Below are 22,929 nucleotides of genomic sequence, written 5' to 3'. Positions count from 1 at the left end.
TATTCTACACTATCATGCTCATATTTATAAAACTCAGTGCCTCTGTGAAAGGTAAGGATGACTACTGCGTTTGTGGTGCAATCAGAGCATTGCGTGTGTTGAAGTTGTTTTAACGCAAACCAAAGATGCCTTTTCAAAAACAAGTTCACATCCTATTCTTATGCATGCCAGTGCTGTGTGTGAGGTAATTTAAGGTGGTTCTGACAAGTGTCGTCGGCATCTTCATATCCGGTCACATGGGCAGCAAGCCACTCCCACAAAGGAGGCCACACCCACAGAGTAGGTTCGAACAATTTTTGAAACCCACCACTGATGGGGATGGTGGTAAATATATTACTGTCTAAAAAGTATGTCATCTCTCTGAATTGTTTTTGAGTTTCTACAGCTTTTGGAACTTCCCACTTAATCATTTATATCAAGATACATTAACTTTCTGTTCATTTATACCATGCCCTCTTTTATGATGTTTCTCCTTTCCTTTTTTTCATGCTAACGTATATCTGCAACGTTACAGAATGCAGCTATTGGCCAAAGAACATCAACTAAGCTTAATGATAGCAGCTTACCACTATTGAAATGCCAACTGTGGGGAGTCAGGGGGTTGTCTGTGTGTGTGTGTGTGTGTGTGCGTGGTGGGGGGATAAAGTTCTGCTTGTAGATTACCTGAGAAATCTATCTGCTGCTCAACGCTTTACTTGGGGCTGCCCCTGAAGAGTGTTCGGAGACTACAATTGGTCCAGAATGTGGCCGCGCGAGCGATATCGGGTGTACCTAGACACACCCGTTACACCTATCCTCCGCGAGCTGCACTGGCTTCCTATTGGTCTCCGAACGCGCTTCAAGGTGCTGGTCGTTACCTTTAAAGCCCTACATGGCTTGGGACCCGGATATCTGCGGGACCGCCTCCTGCCACATACCTCCCAGCGGCCCATAAGATCACACAGGCTTGGCCTCCTCCGGGTACCATCGACCGGACAATGCCGGTTGGTGACTACTCGGGGGGGGGGTCTTTCTCTGTAGCTGCCCCGGCCCTGTGGAATGATCTACCCGCAGAGATCCGGACCCTTCCCACTCTCTCGGCCTTCCGGAAAGCCATTAAAACCTGGCTGTTCCGGCAGGCCTGGGGCTGTTGACCCCAAAATATGGTCCAGCCCCATTCAGAATGGAGTGCATGATGTGTTGTATTTTAAATCTATCTTTCTTCTCTGTATTTTACTTTTTTTTAAAAATTATTTCTGTATTGTAAGCCGCCCGGAGTCCTACGGGATTGGGCGGCATATAAATGTTATTAAACTTACAAACTTACTTACAAACTGCTAGTGGCGACAAGATGCTACACAAAATAAATATTTGATCTTACGCAGCAGAATTTCTGCTTTTTCCCTCTTTGGCTGCAGACTGTGAAGAATCACCCAGAGTAAAGAAGTGGGCCAGACCCATCTGTACACCACACCCCAAGTTTTTTATCACACCATCATGCTGCACCCCAACAGGCCTTTTTAGAAGAAAGCAGGATTCCTGTAAAACTAGCAGTCCTGTAATAGGCAAGGAGCAAATTCTTTCAGACAACTGGTAAATATTTCATATTTCTCCTGGTTTTGTGGAACAACACATTTAAAGTACAGAAAGTCCCTCGGGTTATGGACCATAATTGAGCCCAAAAATTTATGTGGCTAAGCGAGACACTTTTGTAAGGTTTGGCCCATTTTACGACTCTTCTTGCCACGGCCGTTAAGTGAATCCCTGCAATTGGTTAAGTTAATAACACAGTTGTTAAGGGGAACCTGGCTTCCCCATTGACTTTGCTTGTCAAAGGTGATCATATGACCCCCATCATAAATATAAATCCTGAGCCGAGATGGCGCAGTGGTTAGGGTGCAGTACTGCAGGCCACTTCAGCTGACTGCTATCTGCAGTTCGGCGGTTCAAATCTCACCGGCTCAAGGTTGACTCAGCCTTCCATCCTTCCGAGGTGGGTAAAATGAGGACCCGGATTGTTGTTGGGGGCGATATGCTGACTCTGTAAACCACTTAGAGAGGGCTGAAAGCCCTGTGAAGCGGTATATAAGTCTAACTGCTATAAATCAGTTCCAATGCATCTGAACTTTGATCACATGACCATGGGAATGCTGCAGTGGTTATGTGAAAAACGGTCATACGTCACTTTTTTTCAGTATTATAACTTTGAACAGTCACTAAAAAAAAATGGTTGTAAATCAAGGACTACCTGTAGCTTTAAGATAATGACCTTTTCCTATTTAGGAATCCCTTGTAGCTCCTGTGACTATATCCAGATAGTGCATCAAATTATAATATATCTGTACCTGATCTTGGTTGGTTGTGTCCATGTTTCAAATTTGCTGTGGCGTTTAAAAAAAATATTTGATTCTTAAAAAGTTCTTAATAGCAACTTTAATAAGCATATACAGTAGCTTGGAATATATTTAGAGTCACAACCCCTGGTAAGCCCCAATTATGGGAGGAAGCTAACTGCTTCCATCATCTGTCAATCGGCTCGTCACAAGAGTCCATCACGACAGAAACCCAATATTTTTACTGTTGCCTTTGTTATATTTGTGTTTTTTAATTTGTGCTGATAAATAAATAAAGGGAGACTAGTATAGATCTATTTCAAGCTCTTTAGCTCTCATCAGCTAGCCATACCCTTACTGGGATTCGAACCTGTGCTGTATTGCATCTTAGGCAAACGTCTTAGCCATTAAGCCACAGGTCTCCTCCTTATCAACTGAAGCCAGGGAAGAAGGTATATATTTAGAGTCACAACCCCTGGTAAGCCCCAATTATGGGAGGAAGCTAACTGCTTCCATAATCTTCCATCATCTGTCAATCGGCTCGTCACAAGAGTCCATCACGACAGAAACCCAATATTTTTACTGTTGCCTTTGTTATATTTGTGTTTTTTATTTGTGCTGATAAATAATAATAATAATAATAATAATAATAGCCTGGAATTTGTCTATTTTCTCTCTCTTAAGTTCAGTTAATTCGGGGTGTATTCCCACTGCATATGAAAGACTTTCTGGCAATGGGAAGAGAGAATGACAGGGTTCCACCACAAAACCACGGTAGACTAAAGCCCGTGTGACTAAAGCGCGGTGACAAAACCGCACCGTCAAAACCGTGCGACAACAGCGCGCCGACAACAGCGCGCCGACAGAAGCGCACTGTAACATAACCCTAAACCTAACCCTAAACCTTACCTTAAGTTAAATCGCGCTTTTGTCGGCGCGCTGTTGTCGGCGCGCTTTTGACATTGCGGTTTTAGCGCCGCGGTGTTGTCGGCGCGCTTTTGACGTTCGCGGTTATGTCATGCCACGGAATGACAGTAATAATGTTCATAGACTGTATTAAGTAGGATTGTTTTAACCATGGCGTTTTGAATAAATTAAGGTTGGGTTCAGATTCACATTAAACTGAAACCAAATATTTACATTAGAGCACAATACATAATATGTAATAATCTATCAGTTAATTAATTGCACTGACAAGAGACTGATTTAGGGTTTCAAAAATATATATTATGGAATAATTAAAATTTTGTCCCCTCTCTGGATTTGGGGGTATCCATAAGGAAGAGTACAAGCACATTTATTTGTCTTTTTACCCTTTTTTTAGGCCAAATTCTCCACAGCAGCTCAAAAGAAGGGAAACCTACCAGCACGCAGCTTGCCAAACAGAAATAGCCGTGAAGGATGATCTTCAGAATGATAGTTTGGATCACTTCCTTAACAGCTTCTTGTAGGGATTTTTTTCCACCATGCTCCTATTAATTTAGTTTCATTGCATGTTGTCATGAAGGCCGTATCAAAATTTTTGTTCTATTCAACTGAAGATGAGAAACATATTTCTTTCTTTTAGTTGTATTCTAGATGTAACATATTGCTTCTACTTAAGAAAAGCCAACAGAAATAAATGCCTACACTGGGAATTGTTGTTTGACATGCAACTGAATTTTATTACAGCATAGAATATACAAGTGAAAATAGTTTTAATGAACATGCTGGGTTAAATTTATGATTAGACTGTACTTGTTAACATTTGTACCTTTGTATAGACGTGGACACAGGGACCAAGATTGAAGTAGGTTTCTTTCGGGTGTTCCTATTCTGTTAATAAATATATGTTTTAAGAACGTGTGATTTCGATTCTAATTTAGTTCTGTTTTAATGACTGTTGTATTCTTACAAGTCTTTTATGTCAGCACCTTGAGGAGAACAGAATTCCAAGTGCCTTTTCTATGATCTGTATAAAAAAAATATTTGCAGTGGTTCAATTATCTGGAGTGATATCACATCTCTATTCCTTTAAAAACTGTGATTTCCATACCGATGAAGTTTTAAAAACAATAAACTTGATTATAAAACTGAGCAGAGTCTTCTAAGTCAATGGCATGTTTCTATTTTCATAATGCTGGGGGGGGGGGACGGGACAATGACCACTTTTATTTGACTATGATTATTTAAACGTCCTTCATCATAAAATATACCAAGATTTAATACATAACCACCTACTGGCATTTCATTTACTTATTTATAAAATCCTCCATTAACATGAAATCCTCCTATCCTGTTCTGGCTAAACATCCATAATATTTAATACCAAAATTTTCTAATCCTCCATGTATATAATTTATTATCATTATCCTTTATTTAACTATATCCTATATCATAACATTTCCCCCCGTTGCAGAAAATGACAGGCTTTAGACTGCTCAGGATACAGGAAAAGTTTATTTGGCAGCCAGGTTCAGAAAGCCAGCCCATGGCTTAGCATTGCAAGTTCTGAACAAACTTCATTATCGAAGCACGCATTCTTATACATTTTCAAAAGCATTGCAACACGGAAATACTTAACACATTTCTTAGTGGTTACCTTGAGGAGAAAACCTTATAAGGAGATGGGGTCTTACTTCTCCTTCTGTTCATGGAGTACGTGTCATTAACGAACTTTAATTGAACCTTGGACTTTTAACATCTTGTGGTTAGGCACTGGCTTCCTGTTTCTTTTGCAAGTTCCAACTCTGTCTATGTGGCTTTTAATATAGAAGTAAAGGGGCTCTAAGAGGCTGTCCAGCCTGACCCAGTAGGTTTCACACTTAATGTCCAAATCTTATTTTACGTCTGCTTTAGTGGGAGAATGTAAACCATAAGGGTTGGAGTCAAATAAATGCCGAGTTTTTTAGATTGTTTTAGATTTTAAATGGTCATTTTGTTAACACATATTGACAGATTGTTGTTTAGAGATAGTTGCTTTTTTGTGCCTGTGGAGAGGTGAGAAAAATAGTAAATAACCTCTAGTTAACTATAATAATAATAAACATATGTTAGGGAGAGGAAATGTTAGATGTCCTATTAATTGACTTTTTTTAAAGAATATGTTATAAAGATATAAAGATAGGGCTCTAAGAGGCTGTCCAGCCTGACCCAGTAGGTTTCACACTTAATCTCCAAATCTCACTTTACGTCTGCTTTACCCCTATTAGTTAAAACTTAGCTGTGTCTAATTTTCTTCTTTTTTAATTGTTATCGTTAGTAATAACCTTTAGGCCTCTTAATTGTTCCAAGTGCCAGGTTGAACAGGCTTTAATAGTATCAGCTTTTTTCTCAATAGATTTTAGACTGTGTTTGTTAAAAATCTATACCGTGTACGGGTTCTGGGAAGTCCGGGGGGGAGGAAGGAGGAGGGGGGTCGTGGGGGAGGGTGGAGGGTGGGATGGATATATCTTAGGCTAGACACGATGTGTTAGATCTCAATGCAATGTGACTTCACATGTATACTGTTTTTCTCTAATTTTTCTTTAAAAATAGGATAAGCCAAATACATTAACATATAGGGGAAATACACGGAGGGGAGGAGGAGTAGGAAAGAAGAAAGATGGGTAGAGAGGGATGGGAGAGAGGGTGGGGGGGAGGTGAAAAGGAAGGGGGGGAGCGGATCTGGAGAGAGGAGTGGCAGAGGGGGAGGGGAAGTAGGGTAGAGGGGGATGATGGAGGGAAGATAGAAAGTAGGAAGGTGGTGGAAGAAAGAGGTGTATGGAGAATGGAAGAGGTATATTGGGCTTTTATTTTCTGGGGCATTGTCGACAAGAGGAATTGATGCAATTATTGTTTAATACTGTACGGTGTATACATGTAAGCAAATGAAAGTGAAAATAAAACTTGAAAAGCTGACAGGTAATCCGTTATAACTACCTGCATGGAATTAGCAACCTAGTCTCATACTAGGTAAGGCGAGATGAGCTATGGGAGATGAAAATATGTAAAGAGCTTTATCTATTTTTGTATCTTGTATTTTGTAAATCTTGCCTTTTTTTATATAACTTTCAAATAAGGGGGGGGGAAGAGAACCAGGTCATCCCCTGAAGAGGAGAATATGTAAACACAACAACGGATAGAGTGGATGGAGGGAGGAGTAGAAGGAAAGATAGGAAGGAGAGGAGAAAGGAGAGGAATAGGAGAAAGGGAAAGGCAGAGGAAGAATGGGAGGGAATGTAAGAGTAGGAAAGAGGGGAGGAATGGGAAGAAGAGGGGAAGGGTAAAGGGGAGGAAGGGGAAGGAGAGAAGGGAAAGGAGAGGAGGAAGGAAGGAAGGAAGGAAGGAGAGAAGAGAAGAAAGGGGGGTAGGAAGGAGGGAGGGAAGCAAGGAGGGAAGGAAGGAGGGAATGTAGGAGAGAAGGAAGGGGGGAAGGAAGGAGGGAAGGAAGGAGAGAAGGAGGGAAGGGGAAGGAGGGAGGGAAGGAAGGGGAGTAGGAGAGAAGAAACGAGGGAAGGAAAGAGGGAGGGAAGAAGAAGTAGGATCGTTGTAAGATAAGATGGATCTATGGGATTTTAAAAAAGCAATCTTCGAATGTACAGCCTAAATGTTGGAGGTGTGGTTCTCTCGATGCTACATATTATCATATATGGTGGACCTGCCAAAAGGTTAAGGCATTCTGGATAAAAATATGGTGGGTCATGCAAAATATTTTTAAAAGAAGGATAAAGTTTACTCCGCAGTTATTTTTACTAGGTATATGTACTGACTTTACAGTGGTAGAGACTAATTTGATTCTGCACCTAATAACTGCAGCAAGACTGTTGGTGGCGCAATACTGGAAGAAGGAAGACTTGCCTACAACTCAAGAATGGACATTGAAAGTTACAAACCTAGCCGAGATGGCTAAAATATCGGCATATCTTAAAGATCACTCAATTGAGAGATATAAACGAGACTGGAAAAAATGGATTGACTATATACAAAATAAATACGGGACCAAGAAATTCCAGTTAGCCTCTGCTTAAGATCAGAAATGATTTAAATTGTTTAAAGTTGGTTCAGCAAGAAGAAGCTAAGGTCAATGTAGAATGTCATTAATTTCTTTATTTCTTTTTTCTCAACAGATTTTAGACTGTGTTAGTTAAAAATCCATACCGTGTACGGGTTTTGGGAAGTCGGGGGTGGGGGGGAGGAGGAGGAGGGGGGTTGGGGGGGTGAAGGGAGGGAGGGGCACACAAAAAAAATTGTACTTCAATGTCTTAATGATTGACAAATGATGAAATATTTTTGGTTTTTTTTTAAAGAAATAAAATAAATATTTGAAAAAAAAAGCAATCTTCAAGTATATTGTCAACAGTAGGAAAAATTGTTATAAATACATATTATTAATAACAGTTATGGGATCATATAATTGTGAATGTATATATGAAATTGATAAAATTAAAATAATAATAATAATAATAATAATAATAATAATAATAATAAAAACTCCGCCGTTGCCGGTCCCAAGCCCGGATGAGAAAGGAGGAAGGTTGGGAACAGGTTGGCATCTGGTCCCGTAAAAAAACCCCCGCCAACCCATACAATATGGTGAAAAAAACGAATAAGAATTCCATACCACATCGGTCGTCGCGCGGGTTAACAAGGGCCGCGGCGGATGTTGGGGTCCCTGGACATCCGTCGACAAGTGGGCTACAAGTGGACCAGCCAACAAAACGACAAAAATATAGTGCAGTTGAAAACCGTGGCATAATGGCCTGTTACTACAACTCAGAGCCAGAAAAAAGAGGATATTTAAAGCGAATGTATGAATTATGGAAACAACAATATCCAGATTCAAATGTTAGTGAACAACGACTAGCAGATCAAAGGCGATTTATTATACGGAATAAAGTGTTTAGTGAAGTTGAACATGAGGAAATTCAGGCAAATTGCAAAACCCAAAAAACAATATCACAAGCGGAAATAACTGATATTCAAGACACAACTAAAGACATTATAGTAGAACTCCCAGAAGAAGCTCTCGGGGAGGAAATAACATCACCACCACTAGAACCAGTTATCACTGAACCAACTGATGAACTAACTCAAAAACAAAAAGAATTGAAGGATAAGATCATGGAGCATTTTCTGCTTAATGAGGAAAGGCAACATTTACCATCACTAAAAACTGTGCCTAAGAAAATTTTGGCCCCTATCATGAAAATGGTTAATGCAGTGTTTTCAACAATTGAACCGGGATCCATCTTGGAAACAAACCAGTTAATGTACAGCGCAGCTGTAATAGTCACTAACGAACTAGGCATTAAAATTAAAGTACCTAGTCACACAACAGAAAAAGCATCAAAGCCAAAGTGGAAAATCCGTCTAGAACAAAAAATCAAAAAATTAAGGGCAGATGCTAGTAACTTAAAGAACATGCATGAGCAACGGCTTAAAAACAACAAAATCATAGATCGGCTAATCAGAAGATATAGATTGGATACAAGAAACATCAATGAAGCTGTAGAGATTGTAAAACAGCAGATAACAGCAACAGCTAGAAAAATTGAAAGATATGAGGCACGAATCATCCAATATAAACAAAATCAGCAATTTCGATCAGACCAACGGCGTTTTTATCAAAGTCTTAATGTGAATGGTGACACCAAAAGTGAAAAACCAGAAAAGCAGGCCACAGTTGAATTCTGGAAAGAATTGTGGGAAAATGCAAAGGACTACAACAAGGAAGCAAAGTGGATACATGACTTTGAGAAAAGCATTGGCAACAAACAAATGCAAGTATTAGAAATAACAACTGAGATGATCAAAAATCGAGTTAAAAAGGTAAAGAATTGGACATCACCTGGAAAGGACCAATTACATGGTTTCTGGCTCAAATATCTGACCAGTTTACATGCAATATTGGCCAGGCAACTGAATGAAATTTTACAAAAGGGCCAAATTGATGAATGGTTGACAACTGGAAAAACATACTTGATTCAGAAAGATCCAACTAAAGGAACAACACCTGAAAACTATAGACCAATAACATGCTTACCAACAACCTTCAAATTACTCACAGGCATTATTGCAGATAACATGATGGATTATTTGGAAACAAACAACATCTTGCCAGTAGAGCAAAAAGGCAACAAAAGAAGGAGCAGGGGCACCAAAGATCAGCTTCTAATTGATAAAATGATATTAGAAAATTGTAAGAACAGAAAAACGAACTTGAATATGGTCTGGATTGATTACAAAAAGGCATTTGACTCACTGCCACATAGTTGGATCATAAAATGCTTAGAAACAACTGGCATTAGCAAAAATATTACATCCTTTACTGAAAAGGCAATGAAACAATGGAGAACTGAGTTGGCAGTAGGGAATGAGAGCTACGGAATGGTTAATATCAAGCGAGGAATTTTCCAGGGTGATTCACTTTCACCTCTTCTCTTCATCATCGCAATGATCCCACTATCAGTAATCTTAAAAAAAATGAAATTAGGCTACCAAACAGCCAAAAAAGCTGAAAAAATTTCGCATTTACTATATATGGATGATTTGAAACTCTATGGAAAGTCAGAAATAGAAATCCAATCATTGACAAATACAGTCCGAGTATTCAGCACCGATATTTCAATGCAGTTTGGCATGGAAAAAATGCGCCACTGTATCCATAAAAAGGGGCAAAATCACTGCATCTGAGGGAATTGAAATGCCCAATGGCCAACTAATTAAATGCAAAGAAAATGAAGCCTACAAATACTTAGGCATTCTGCAGTTGGATAACATCAAGCATGGAGAAGTAAAAACTATTGTCAGGCGAGAGTACACCAACAGAGTTAGGAAAATTTTGAAATCTAAATTGAATGGTGGAAATACAATCAAGGCCATAAATACCTGGGCAATACCAGTTATAAGATACACAGCTGGCATAGTTAACTGGACACAAGCTGATTTGGACCTTTTGGACCGAAAAACCAGGAAACTAATGACAATGCACTACAGTTTACATCCACGTGGTGATACTGATAGACTATATCTGCCCCGAAAATCAGGTGGCAGAGGATTATTACAAGTGAAGCAAACAGTTGAAGAAGAAAAACATGCACTGGCTGATTATTTAAAAGACACTCAAGAACATCTATTAATCGAAGTAAAGAACAAAAATCTACTGAAGGCCCAACAGACAAAACAAGAATACAGAAAAGATGTGATAAAATCAAGAATGGAGAGTTGGCAGAACAAAGCACTGCATGGTCAATTTCTGGAAAAAATAAAAGATAAAGTGGACAGTGAACAAACTTGGTTATGGTTAAAAACAGGTACATTAAAGAAAGAAACAGAGTCACTAATCCTGGCTGCGCAAGAACAAGCTATCCGCACAAATGCCATTAAGGCCAAAATCGAAAAATCCTCTGATGATGCCAAATGCAGACTTTGCAAAGAAGCTGACGAAACTGTTGATCACATACTCAGCTGCTGTAAAAAAATCGCGCAGACTGATTATAAATTGCGGCACAATTCAGTAGCACAAATGATCCATTGGAATTTGTGCAAAAATTATAATATTAAAACAGCAACAAACTGGTGGGAACATCAGCCTGAAAAAGTCACCGAAAATCAGATGGTCAAGATCTTGTGGGATTTCCGTATGCAAACCGACAAAATACTGGCGCATAATACACCAGACATCACACTGGTTGAGAAAAATAAGGTCACAATCATAGACATCGCAATACCAGGTGATAGCAGGGTCGCCGAGAAGGAACATGAAAAAATCGCAAGATACCAGGACTTAAAAATCGAAATTCAACGACTATGGCACAAACCAGCAGTGGTAATTCCAGTGGTAATTGGCACACTGGGTGCTATTCCAAAAGCACTGGAATTACATTTAAAACAGTTAAAAATTGACAAAATCCCCATCAGTCAAATGCAAAAAGCCGCACTGCTTGGATCTGCACGCATATTACGAAAATACGTTACGACGTCCTAGGCCCCTGGGTGGGGCCCGACTAGTAACCAATGCCAAATCCGGTGAAACAACTGGCCGCTGTGATACAATTGTATAATAATAATAATAATCACCATCAGTCAAATGCAAAAAGCCGCACTGCTTGGATCTGCACGCATATTAAGAAAATACGTTAAGACGTCCTAGGCCCCTGGGTGGGGCCCGACTAGTAACCAATGCCAAATCCGGCGAAACAACTGGCCGCTGTGATACAATTGTACAATAATAATAATAATAATAATAATAATAATAATAATAATAATAATAATACTAGGCCCCTGGGTGGGGCCCGACTAGTAACCAATGCCAAATCCAGCGAAACAACTGGCCGCTGTGATACAATTGTATAATAATAATAATAATCACCATCAGTCAAATGCAAAAAGCCGCACTGCTTGGATCTGCACGCATATTAAGAAAATACGTTAAGACGTCCTAGGCCCCTGGGTGGGGCCCGACTAGTAACCAATGCCAAATCCGGCGAAACAACTGGCCGCTGTGATACAATTGTACAATAATAATAATAATAATAATAATAATAATAATAATAATAATAATAATACTAGGCCCCTGGGTGGGGCCCGACTAGTAACCAATGCCAAATCCGGCGAAACAACTGGCCGCTGTGATACAATTGTACAATAATAATAATAATAATAATAATAATAATAATAATAATAATAATACTAGGCCCCTGGGTGGGGCCCGACTAGTAACCAATGCCAAATCCAGCGAAACAACTGGCCGCTGTGATACAATTGTACAACAACAACAACAACAACAACAATAATAATAATAAAAAGAAAATAAAATATACTAAAAAAAAAAAAATAGCGTCGGCTTTAACCTCGCAGGTGAACCCAATCCCAGGGAAGTTCTGAGCCCAGGTGGAAAAGGCACCTGGAAGGACGTTTTTGCACCGCGCGGGATCCTTGCCTTGAGTGCCAAAGCAAGAACGTCAGCCGGACCATCGTGCAACGCGGCCGCTTTCGTTTCCCAACGCCCTGCCTGCCATGCCGCCGCCGCCGCCCCGCGGTCCGTTCGCCGGGCGCCGCTTGCTGCGGCTCCTGTGCCGACCCGCGCCGTCGCTTCGGGCTTTCTGCGCGGCGGAGGAGGAGGAGGAGGAGGAAGAGGCGAAGCCGCGGCCGGCCGAGGTCCGTGCCTCGAGCGAGGCTCTCTGGCGAAGGCTGCGGGCCGGCGGCGCTCGGGTGACGCCGGGCTTCATCAGCGGGGAAGAGGAGGCGTTGCTGGCCCGGGAGCTGGAGCCGCAGCTGCGCCGGCACCGCTACCAGGACGAGCATTGGGACGGGGTGGGTGGCTGCTTCTGCGCGGCTTCCAGGGAAACTCGGTGGGGCGCTCTGGAGTGTAGTTGGCTTGCCTAGGATCGCCTTCGGGTTGCGCGGGAGCCTCCTTGCTGGCCTTCGCGCCGTTTAGGATTGGAGCGGCTTATTCAACAAACCGGTTAATGGAGTGAACCTAAGCAATTAAGCAGAAACCAGTTAAGTAAAAACCAGTTAGACTAAATGGGTCTTACTGGCCTTTGTGCCGTTTAGGATTGGAGTGGTTTATTCAACAAACTGGTTAATCGGAGTGAACCTAAGCAAATAAGCAAAAACCAGTTAAGCAAAAAGCAGTTAGACTAAATGGGTCTTACTGGCCTTTGCGCCGTTTAGGATTGGAGTGGTTTATTCAGCAAACCAGTTAATCGGAGTGAACCTAAGCAATTAAGCAGAAACCAGTTACCCTAAATGGGTCTTACTGGCCTTCGCGCCATTTAGGATTGGAGTGGTTTATTCAGCAAACTGGTTAATCGGAGTGAACCTAAGCAAATAAGCAAAAACCAGTTAAGCAGAAACCAGTTAGACTAAATGGGTCTTACTGGCTTTCGCGCCGTTTAGGATTGGAGTGGTTTATTCAACAAACCGGTTAATCGGAGTGAACCTAAGCAAATAAGCAAAAACCAGTTAAGCAAAAAGCAGTTAGACTAAATGGGTCTTACTGGCCTTTGCGCCGTTTAGGATTGGAGTGGTTTATTCAGCAAACCAGTTAATCGGAGTGAACCTAAGCAATTAAGCAGAAACCAGTTACCCTAAATGGGTCTTACTGGCCTTCGCGCCATTTAGGATTGGAGTGGTTTATTCAGCAAACTGGTTAATCGGAGTGAACCTAAGCAAATAAGCAAAAACCAGTTAAGCAGAAACCAGTTAGACTAAATGGGTCTTACTGGCTTTCGCGCCGTTTAGGATTGGAGTGGTTTATTCAACAAACCGGTTAATCGGAGTGAATCTAAGCATATAAGCAAAAACCAGTTAAGCAAAAACCAGTTAGACTAAATGGGTCTTACTGGCCTTTGTGCCGTTTAGGATTGGAGTGGTTTATTCAACAAACCGGTTAATCGGAGTGAACCTAAGCAAATAAGCAAAAACCAGTTAAGCAGAAACCAGTTAGACTAAATGGGTCTTACTGGCCTTTGTGCCATTTAGGATTGGAGTGGTTTATTCAACAAACCGGTTAATCGGAGTGAATCTAAGCATATAAGCAAAAACCAGTTAAGCAAAAACCAGTTAGACTAAATAGGTCTTACTGGCCTTCGCGCCGTTTAGGATTGGAGTGGTTTATTCAGCAAACCGGTTAATCTGAGTGAACCTAAGCAATTAAGCAGAAACCAGTTAGACTAAATGGGTCTTACTGGCCTTCGCGCCGTTTAGGATTGGAGTGGTTTATTCAACAAACCGGTTAATCGGAGTGAACCTAAGCAAATAAGCAAAAACCAATTAGTAAAAACCAATTAAGCAAAAACCAATTAAGTAAAAACCAGTTAGACTAAATGGGTCTTACTGGCCTTTGTGCCATTTAGGATTGGAGTGGTTTATTCAACAAACCGGTTAATCTGAGTGAACCTAAGCAATTAAGCAGAAACCAGTTAGACTAAATGGGTCTTACTGGCCTTCGCGCCGTTTAGGATTGGAGTGGTTTATTCAGCAAACCGGTTAATCTGAGTGAACCTAAGCAATTAAGCAGAAACCAGTTAGACTAAATGGGTCTTACTGGCCTTCGCGCCGTTTAGGATTGGAGTGGTTTATTCAACAAACCGGTTAATCGGAGTGAACCTAAGCAAATAAGCAAAAACCAATTAGTAAAAACCAATTAAGCAAAAACCAATTAAGTAAAAACCAGTTAGACTAAATGGGTCTTACTGGGCTTCGTGCCATTTAGGATTGGAGTGGCTTGTTCAACAAACCGGTTAATCGGAGTGAACCTAAGCATATAAGCAAAAACCAGTTAAGCAAAAACCAATTAAGTAAAAACCAGTTAAGCAAAAACCAGTTAGACTAAATGGGTCTTACTGGCCTTCGCGCCGTTTAGGATTGGAGTGGCTTGTTCAACAAACCGGTTAATCGGAGTGAACCTCTAAGCATATAAGGTTTTTCAGGCTTCCTAGTTTAGAACATATTTGGAGAGACCAATTAGACTAAATGGGTCTTCTTAAACATCCATATGGGTTCCCAAACTCACCACACGTTGTGGACTTACACCACATACTGTAATAAACCACAAACAAGCCTTTTGGACTACTTTGCCCAATGCATTAGGTTAACATAATGCTAGCTAATTTGTAGTTTATTGTGTCCTGTACAGAGGAAAACTTATCAAATTGCCCACATTCCATATCTGTCTTTAGAATAAGACAGTACCGTGTTCTCAAACTGATTATTTAGTACTTGGATTATCAGCTGTTTCAACTGAAATACGTATGTGAGGCAACGTAGAAAGATTATCCATGGCATTTGGTGTTTGATCACAGTGATTAGCGTGAGGTTCTGTAGTCATCACAGGAGTGCATATATCTGGGTGATCAAACTTGCGGATGGTTATCTCATTTTCTTTCTAGAATGCGGCTGCTTTTCCATGAATCAAGTTTTATTTTATCTTTAGCCAGTAGTTTGGAGAATAAAGAAAAGAATATTGCTTGCTATAGAAATAAACTGCACCAAAGAATGCGGCTGCGCGGGTTATCATGGGGGTACCTAGGGGCTCCCATGTTGCGCCCCTTTTAGGCGGCCTGCACTGGTTGCCGGTTGTCTTCCGGGTGCGATTCAAGGTACTAATCATGACCTTTAAAGCGCTCCATGGCTTAGGCCCAGGGTATCTGCAAGACCACCTACTGCCACCGGTAGCCTCCCACCGTCCAGTGCGATCCCACAGAGTTGGCCTCCTCAGGGTGCCGTCAGCCAGACAGTGTCGGCTAGCCACCCCCCAGGGGGAGAGCCTTCTCTGTGGGAGCGCCTTCCCTCTGGAATGAGCTGCCCCCGGAGCTTCGTATAATCCCCGACCTCCGGTCCTTCCGACGCGCCCTAAAAAGTTGGCTTTTCCAGCAAGCCAGCCTGGCCTGAACAAAGCAAAATAAATTATTGATCATTGTTAATTTGAATTTGAATTTTTTAAAAAAAACATTATTGTCAATTCTAATTGGATTTGTTTGGGATATTCTATTTAATTTTTTTTAACTTTTGTATTGTGTGTTTCTTTTAATGTTGTGCGCCGCCCTGAGTCCTTGGGAGAAGGGCGGCATATAAATCTAATAAACCTAAACCTACATATTCATGCCATCTCTTTTCATTCATGTAGGCTATTCATAAGTATCGGGAAACAGAAAAATCACACTGGAGCAGAGAATGTCAGGAGATCTTACAACGTGTCCGGAATGTTGCTTTCCCCCCAGGAGTACCACAGCTCGCTCAAGTCCATGTTCTGGATTTGGATAAAAGTGGCCACATAAAGCCTCACGTGGACAGTGTCAAGGTAAGATAGCCTAGAATCGAGAGATAACTAGAAAGAGTTCTTTGGTAGTTTTTTCTGGTAGTTTCATATGACGAACCTTGGAGGAAGACTTGATAAGTTGTTGCACATACAATAAAATCTTTTTCTTGCAATTTATTTCAAAGTGACTTTTTTTTTTTTTACTATTCCTGTGAAATTTAGTTTTGTTCTTTAACTGGAATTGATGATCGTTAAGAAGAAGAAAAATTTCATCATTGGGAAAAGGTGAATCCATTACTTTTGGGGAAGTTACATAATAAGAATGTTTGGGCTGAATTTCCAGAACTTCCTGAAGTTGGTGGAGAATGGAAGAATTTATATTCCTCGCAGTCATCTGGTCATTAGCACTATTTTTGAGAGTAATTGAGATCATTTGGAGGTTTATTTGTGCCCTTCAAGTGGCCTCCATGACTCTTAGTAAGGGTGTTAACAACCAGATGACTGCAAGGAATATAAATCCTTCCATCCTCCACTGTTCAGTCAGAACTGAAGAAGTGATGAGAAGCGAAATGCTTTCAAGGAAAAACAAAGCCCGTTTGCCTTTTGAAAAAGCCCCTTTGGGATTTAAGATAAAGTAGTAAATCTATGTAAAAGAATTCCCTGAAATGCAGTATTATCTCTGTAAGCAAGAAAGGTTCAAGCTCGTAGTCTTCCTTATATTGCATATCTGTCTGTGTATCTATCTCTAGAGAATTTGGTAAGGTGAACTTCCATATGCAACTTTATAAGCTTAAAATCTCATTGACAATTAGACTCATCTATTCCTCTGTGGACTTATTGGTTCCTATCAGAAGATTGATTGTAAATGTGTTTTTATTTTCCATTTTCATTTCATACAGTCACATATATACTGTGCATAACGGGGGCCATATAACATTAAACAATAAACACAGCCATTCCTCTTGTCAACAATACCCCCCAAAATAGAAACCCAATGTACCTCTTCAACCCTCCATACACCCTTTCTTTCACCCCCCTCCAACTTTCCTTTCTTCCCTCCATCATTCCCCTCTACCCTACTTCCCCTCCCCCTCTACCACTCCTCTCTCCCAGTCCACTCCCTCCCTCCCTTCTCACCCTCCCTCCAATCCTCTCTCCCACCCTCTCTACCCCTCTTTCTTCTATCCCTCTACTCCTCCCTTCGGTGTATTTCTACTATCTATTAATATATTCAGCTTGCCCTATTTTTACAGTGAAATTAAAGAGCAACAGTATACAAGTGCAGTCGCATTACTTTAAAATCTAACACATACTATATATCCCCCCTCCCCCCTAACACCCCAAAGAAGATTGATTGTATTGATTAGGAGATTGTCAAGTCTTCTTCCATAATAAATCAACTGTGCAGTCCTTTACACGCCTACACGATAGTAAGCCCCATCTTTGACAGCATGACAATGTGATTCAGTCACTGGGAAAAAAACCTGTTTAAATTTAGTATCTTGCTCTAGGAATTCATATCATGAATCTAATGGCAAATCTAGTACACAATGCCCTGATATTGTTTTTTTTTTCTAGATGGTAGAAAAGAATGTCCCGTTGCAACATGAGACTTGACGTCCCACTATTAGTTAATAAGTGATAATTTGTGTTATTCTAATCCTGTAATGTTTATATTTCCTTTTGCTTAGTTCTGTGGCTGCACCATTGCAGGCCTGTCCCTTCTGTCCGCAAGTGTAATGCGCTTGGTTAGCCAGAAGAATCCGCAAGACTGGCTGGATCTTCTGCTGGAGCGCCGATCTCTCTACGTTCTTCGGTAATAAAAATTGCTTTGTTAAATAATCTTTGCACCTTCAATAATGACTGCTAGCTGCAGTTCGGCGGTTCAAATCTCACCGGCTCAAGGTTGACTCAGCCTTCCATCCTTCCGAGGTGGGTGAAATGAGGACCCAAACTGTGGGGGCGATATGCTGACTCTGTAAACCGCTTAGAGAGGGCTGAAAGCCCTATGAAGTGGGATATAAGTCTAACTGCTATTGCTATTGCTATTTAGTCTAGCATCTTGTTTCCCGATAGAGACTAAGCAAATGCTTCTGTGGTCGTGGTTTTCAGAGTTACCACTGTTTCTATACATGGAGTCCTGTGTAATTATTGTATTTAGAAGCCTTTGATAGACCAATTCTTCCATTAAATCCTTCACCATCACTTTTTGGAATATATTCTGTTCCCAGGATCACTCCTGGGCTCAATAGATATTCTATGCTGCAACTACTAAGTTTCTCTTATTGGCGCAAAGAAATTTATTACACAATGCCTGTTTGTCCATCTTTTTGAGACACACTGACATTAAGTAGAGATTTCACTTAAGAATAATGAGTCAAATGTACTGATTTTTCTCCATATCTATGTGACATACTGTATTTTTTGGAGTATAAGACGCACTCCTCCCCCCCAAAAGAGCATGGAAATGTAGGTGCGTCTTATACACCAAATACATCCATTTTTAGCCTCCCGAAGCCCCGTCCCCGCATCCTACTTTTATGAAAACACCCCTCAGGAGCACTGTGCAGGCTTCAGCAGGGCTGGGGGAAGGGAAAAATACCCCTGTTTTGGTGAAAAATTGGCATTTTTTCCTTCCCCCAGCCCTGCTGAAGCCTGCAGAGTGCTCCTGGGGGCCAGGGAGGACAAAACTTTTTTTTTCTTACTTACCTCTTCGAAATTTGGTGCGTCTTATATTTCACAAAACGGTAGTTTCTGCCATAGTTATAAAATATCTAATTGAACCTGGCATTCTTCTAATATTTTAGACTACAACTTCTATCAGCCCTTATAACACCATATTAGTTATGTTTAATTAAGAGTTATGTCAGCTTCATGAGTCTTGAGTTTGTACACTTCATATTTCCCACCTCTGTGGCTCAGAGAAGATTGGAAATGTCTATTTCTGTTGTTAATAAATCCGTGACTCGACAAATGCGCAATAGACTTATGCGCGACGACAAAACCGTGACGTCAAAATCATGCCCACAAATTTGCAACATCAAAAGCGCGATGACAATAAAATTGAAAAATTTTTAGGATTAGGGTTATAACGTACGTATGCGCGATTTTGTCATCACGCATTTGTCGGCACACTATTGTCGAAAATCAATTAGCGATTTTGATGTCATGGTTTTGTCGGCGCGGTTTTGTCGGCGCGCATCTGTCTATCGCGCATTTGTCGGTGAACCAATAAATCATGGTGTCCTGTTACATCAAAAGACAAGGAACATTGGTTTGTTAGAATAAAACAAAATCAAGTTGTAGCTTCACATTTGGGATTGTTCTGTCAGATTGCAGTTCCCTAACTTTGGAATGAACGGAAATCTGCTTTGTTTAATAGGAAGGAGTTTGTATTGTTTCCTTGCAAGTGCTTGGTAGTTAAGACATGCCCGTGAAGTAGGAAATATCTAATTTGATTATAGCTTACCGAAATTAATGAGCAGCTGTAGCTTCTTCATGTGCATGAAATAGTCTGGGTATTGAGATGAGAAATATAAGTTGGAATGGAGAAGATGGATTGATTACATTCAAAATAAATATCGTACTAAGAAATTTCAATTAGCTTATGAATGAACAAGGAATGTTATAATTTATCTAAATTTAGCTTAAAAAAAGGGGAGTTAAAGTACAAGAGGGAGGGAGGATGCTATAGTTAGTTAGCTTATGTCAGTGTATGATTGTTAAATGTTTATACCCTGTAGTTTGCTCTGGGAAGTTGGGGGGAGGGAGGGTTGGAGGGGGGAGAGGGTTGGGGTAGGGGGAGGGAAGGGGAAATATTTGTAAAATTTATTAAAACTTTTCAATAAAAAAAAAGAAATAGTCTGGGTATTCACTGAGAACAGAATTAGAGATTCTTTTAATAATTCTGTTTCTGAAGGATGAGTCTTCTTTTCAGATTCTTAATTGTGTATAGCAATAGCAGATACACTTATGTACTGCTTCATAGGGCTTTCAGCCCTCTCTAAGTGGTTTACAGAGTCAGCATATCACCCCCACGGTCCTCATTTTACTCACCTCGGAAGGATGGAAGGCTGAGTCAACCCTGAGCCGGTGAGATTTGAACCACTGAACTGCAGATAACAGTCAGCTGAAGTGGCCTGCGGTACTGCACCCTAACCACTGCGCCACCCCGGCTCTCGGCTCGGTATGGCGTCAATTTGGACAAAACCGTTTCCCAAGTTGTTGTAACTTAACCGATGTCTTCTCTAATTGTCTTCTCCAAATAAAGAGGGCCTGCTCGTTATGAATTCACTCATGAAATTCTTAGAGATGAGGAGTCCTTTTTCGATGGAAGGAAGGTCGAGAGGGAACGAAGGATCTCCGTCATCTGTCGAAACCTGCCCTTACCACCAGAACCATCCTAGAACTGCCAGGTGATACTCTGAAGGCTAACTGTTGCTACCAGTGGATTTTACTCTTTTGCCTAATTGACGTGGTGCTCTTTCTAAAGAGGTTGCTTTGACCTACTGTTCCACAGAGCTTTGGTTTTTCTGTCCAAGTAAGTAAGTGATGGAACCTTTCCTCCATGCAGTGAAGGGAGCCTAAGAAAGTGTTCTGCTTCTTGCACTTAACAGGTAGGAAGAAGGAAATCTGCAACAATTTGGCAAGTAGATCTGGCTAAAATGAACCCCAACACTATTAATCTCAGGGGATAACATTTTTCTGTAATGTGTGTTGTTGTGAACAGAGATAGAGATGAAATTAAGAACTGAAATATACAGGGGGGATTCTCGGTGTATTGCAATTTTTAAATTATCCTTTAATTGTTTTTCCAGTTATTGAACCCTTGAACATTGTTCTCTTTTCTGTTTAGTATTCAAATGTATCACATGCACTGAGACTCAAAATAGTGAACTTGGTGAAGCAGACAGATGTTCTCCAGCGCTATGAATTCTTTCTATAAAAAGAGATTGACTGAAAAAGAAAATTACACCTTTGATGCTTGTAACCATCACATACGTAGATGAGAGCGGGGCCTAAGCTAATTGCCCCATTATTTCCTTATAAAATGTATTGCCAATTTTTCAAAGAGTAAAGAAAGTACTTGAATTTTTAATTGTCTCGCAATCGATGCTGAAACTGAATATGTTGTCATTTCTGTGAATTAAATAATTTCAGAATGATTCTGATAGGTGTCATAAGCACAAGATTAGCTTTAACATTATGTACCTAAAAACATAAATAAAAAAAAGCCAAATTGGATCTCTCTAAATGAGGATTTCACTGTGGTGGGTGTTCAGTGAGGGGGAGTAGGAGAAATTTCCACATTTTGACTTGCAGCATCAAAATGCTGAAGAGAATAGAGGTAAAATGAAGAAGTGGAAGACAAGTGGAACAATCTTGATTATAAAAAAAATGGAAGTATTGAGGAATGTGAAAATAGGTAGTACTTACCTTTGAATAATTTGGGATGGGGTGAAATATGAAATATGAATCCGTGATCTCCTATTGCTCAGGAGTAGAATCCAGTTCTATTTACAACACACAACACCTGATTCTGTATGGCCCTATCTCTTCTCTGTGGTTTTTAAAAATTATTCCTCTCCCCATTTCCTAAAAAAATAAACCTCTTGAAACCCTAAGTTATATCTCTGCAGTATTTTTGACCATCTCTGTGGTGCACCCTTATGATGTTAAACAAAAGGAATAACAGATAGCTTTGTTGGGATTAATGAGCAATATTTTCTTTTTAAAAATAAGTACTATGTGTCTTTTGCTAAAAATATAGGCATGTGGCTTTAGTATGATCTTGATTGCTTATTTTCATGAAGTTTTGAATGACTTTAATCAACATTAAGATGTTTGGGGCTTCAGTAATGCAAATAATACAATATATATATATATATGTATGTATGTATGTGTATGTGTGTGTATGTATATATATATATATGTATGTATGTATGTATGTATATATATATATATGTATATGTATATATATATGTGTGTGTGTGTGTATTTTATATATATATATATATAATATATGTTGTATTTGTGCTGATATATGTATGTATGTATGTATGTATGTATGTTGTGACTCAGCAGCAGGCTTCTGTGAGTCTTTTCGGGATGCAAGATTACCAATGCAGCCAGGGCTCATTAGTGGGTCTTCTGGTGATAAAAGGACGGCTGGTTGCAGGAGTCAACGTTCATTGATCCTCAGTCGTGGTTTCTTGGATGGACACTTGGAGAAGTGCTTTGATTTCTGTAACCCTGATTCGTAGAGACATTTGAAGAAGTGCTTTGCTTTTCTTCTGTTCACCTTGTGTTGCCGTAAGAGAGATTTGTTTTGCATTCCGTTATCTTCAGGCAGAGACTTTAATTAGGTTTATTTTGGGCTCGTAGCCAGTTAGAGCCGAGGACTGATAAAGAGAGTTCCTTTTAAGTTTGTTTGCCTGTCGTCTGTTAACGAGAGAAGGAGGGGGGACAGAACATATATCCCAATGAATGATCCTGACCCCAGAAACAAAGACGCTGTTTTTCTCTTTGCTTTACTTTTTATTTAATTGACACCAGTATTTACATATCAATCAATCATTCATAATGTAATTTTGGAACTAATAACTTCAGCCTTCCAAGAGAAGAAATAGACAAATAAATTAAAAAAACAATAACAAGGGGGAGCTCTAATTGGGAAGGAACGTGGCAAGTGACATGTTCCTGAATTCAAAGAAAGAAATTAGAAATAACCCATAAATATTTCGAATAGGTTGCCTGAGCCTTTCAGATCTAATTTAGACAGGATTCCGTCGAGCCACCCATGTGTTTAAGTGACGTGTATCTGGGAAGAGTGTGAAAGGACTGATAGATTATATGCCCAGTTCTTTCCTGCTAAGTAGGGATCATTCTGTA

At 40.2% G+C, this 22,929-nt stretch overlaps 2 protein-coding genes across 3 annotated transcripts in view; both read left to right on the top strand.

Moving 5' to 3' along the window:
• Nucleotides 1-4,388, top strand: part of LOC116502928 (afadin- and alpha-actinin-binding protein A-like) — a 34,887-nt gene extending 30,499 nt beyond the window's left edge. Inside the window, exons 11-12 of the mRNA XM_032208949.1 lie at nucleotides 1,398-1,572; nucleotides 3,637-4,388. Of these exons, the coding sequence (XP_032064840.1) occupies nucleotides 1,398-1,572; nucleotides 3,637-3,763 (302 nt within the window). The 3' untranslated portion in view covers nucleotides 3,764-4,388. The remainder of the gene's footprint in view (nucleotides 1-1,397; nucleotides 1,573-3,636) is intronic.
• Nucleotides 4,389-12,273: 7,885 nt separating this feature from the next.
• ALKBH7 (alkB homolog 7) lies at nucleotides 12,274-21,662 on the top strand. Of its 2 annotated transcripts, XM_032211445.1 has the most exons (5): nucleotides 12,274-12,587; nucleotides 15,907-16,080; nucleotides 17,730-17,854; nucleotides 20,309-20,453; nucleotides 20,894-21,662. In XM_032211445.1, exons 1-4 carry the CDS (start codon nucleotides 12,291-12,293, stop codon nucleotides 20,442-20,444), a joined length of 732 nt encoding a protein of 243 aa, XP_032067336.1. In that variant the 5' UTR covers nucleotides 12,274-12,290; the 3' UTR covers nucleotides 20,445-20,453; nucleotides 20,894-21,662. The 2 variants fall into 2 exon arrangements, with proteins under 2 accessions (XP_032067336.1, XP_032067335.1); XM_032211444.1 differs by having other exon boundaries at nucleotides 20,309-21,662.
• The last annotated feature ends 1,267 nt before the right edge of the window (nucleotides 21,663-22,929 follow it).

The sequence above is a fragment of the Thamnophis elegans genome, chromosome 2 (genome assembly GCF_009769535.1).
Source record: "Thamnophis elegans isolate rThaEle1 chromosome 2, rThaEle1.pri, whole genome shotgun sequence".
In the NCBI taxonomy this organism is placed as follows: Eukaryota; Metazoa; Chordata; class Lepidosauria; order Squamata; family Colubridae; genus Thamnophis; species Thamnophis elegans.
The sequence above is the reverse complement of the archived record's forward strand: the minus strand, read 5'-3'. Positions and strand labels throughout refer to the sequence as shown.

Excerpts from the sequence above, each read along its gene's own strand:
- ALKBH7 (XM_032211445.1), top strand. The coding sequence starts at position 12,291 with ATGCCGCCGCCGCCGCCCCGCGGTCCGTTCGCCGGGCGCCGCTTGCTG. Across the intron at positions 16,081-17,729 it reads CTCACGTGGACAGTGTCAAG|TTCTGTGGCTGCACCATTGC; the intron begins GTAAGATAGCCT and ends CCTTTTGCTTAG. Across the intron at positions 17,855-20,308 it reads CGATCTCTCTACGTTCTTCG|AGGGCCTGCTCGTTATGAAT; the intron begins GTAATAAAAATT and ends CTCCAAATAAAG.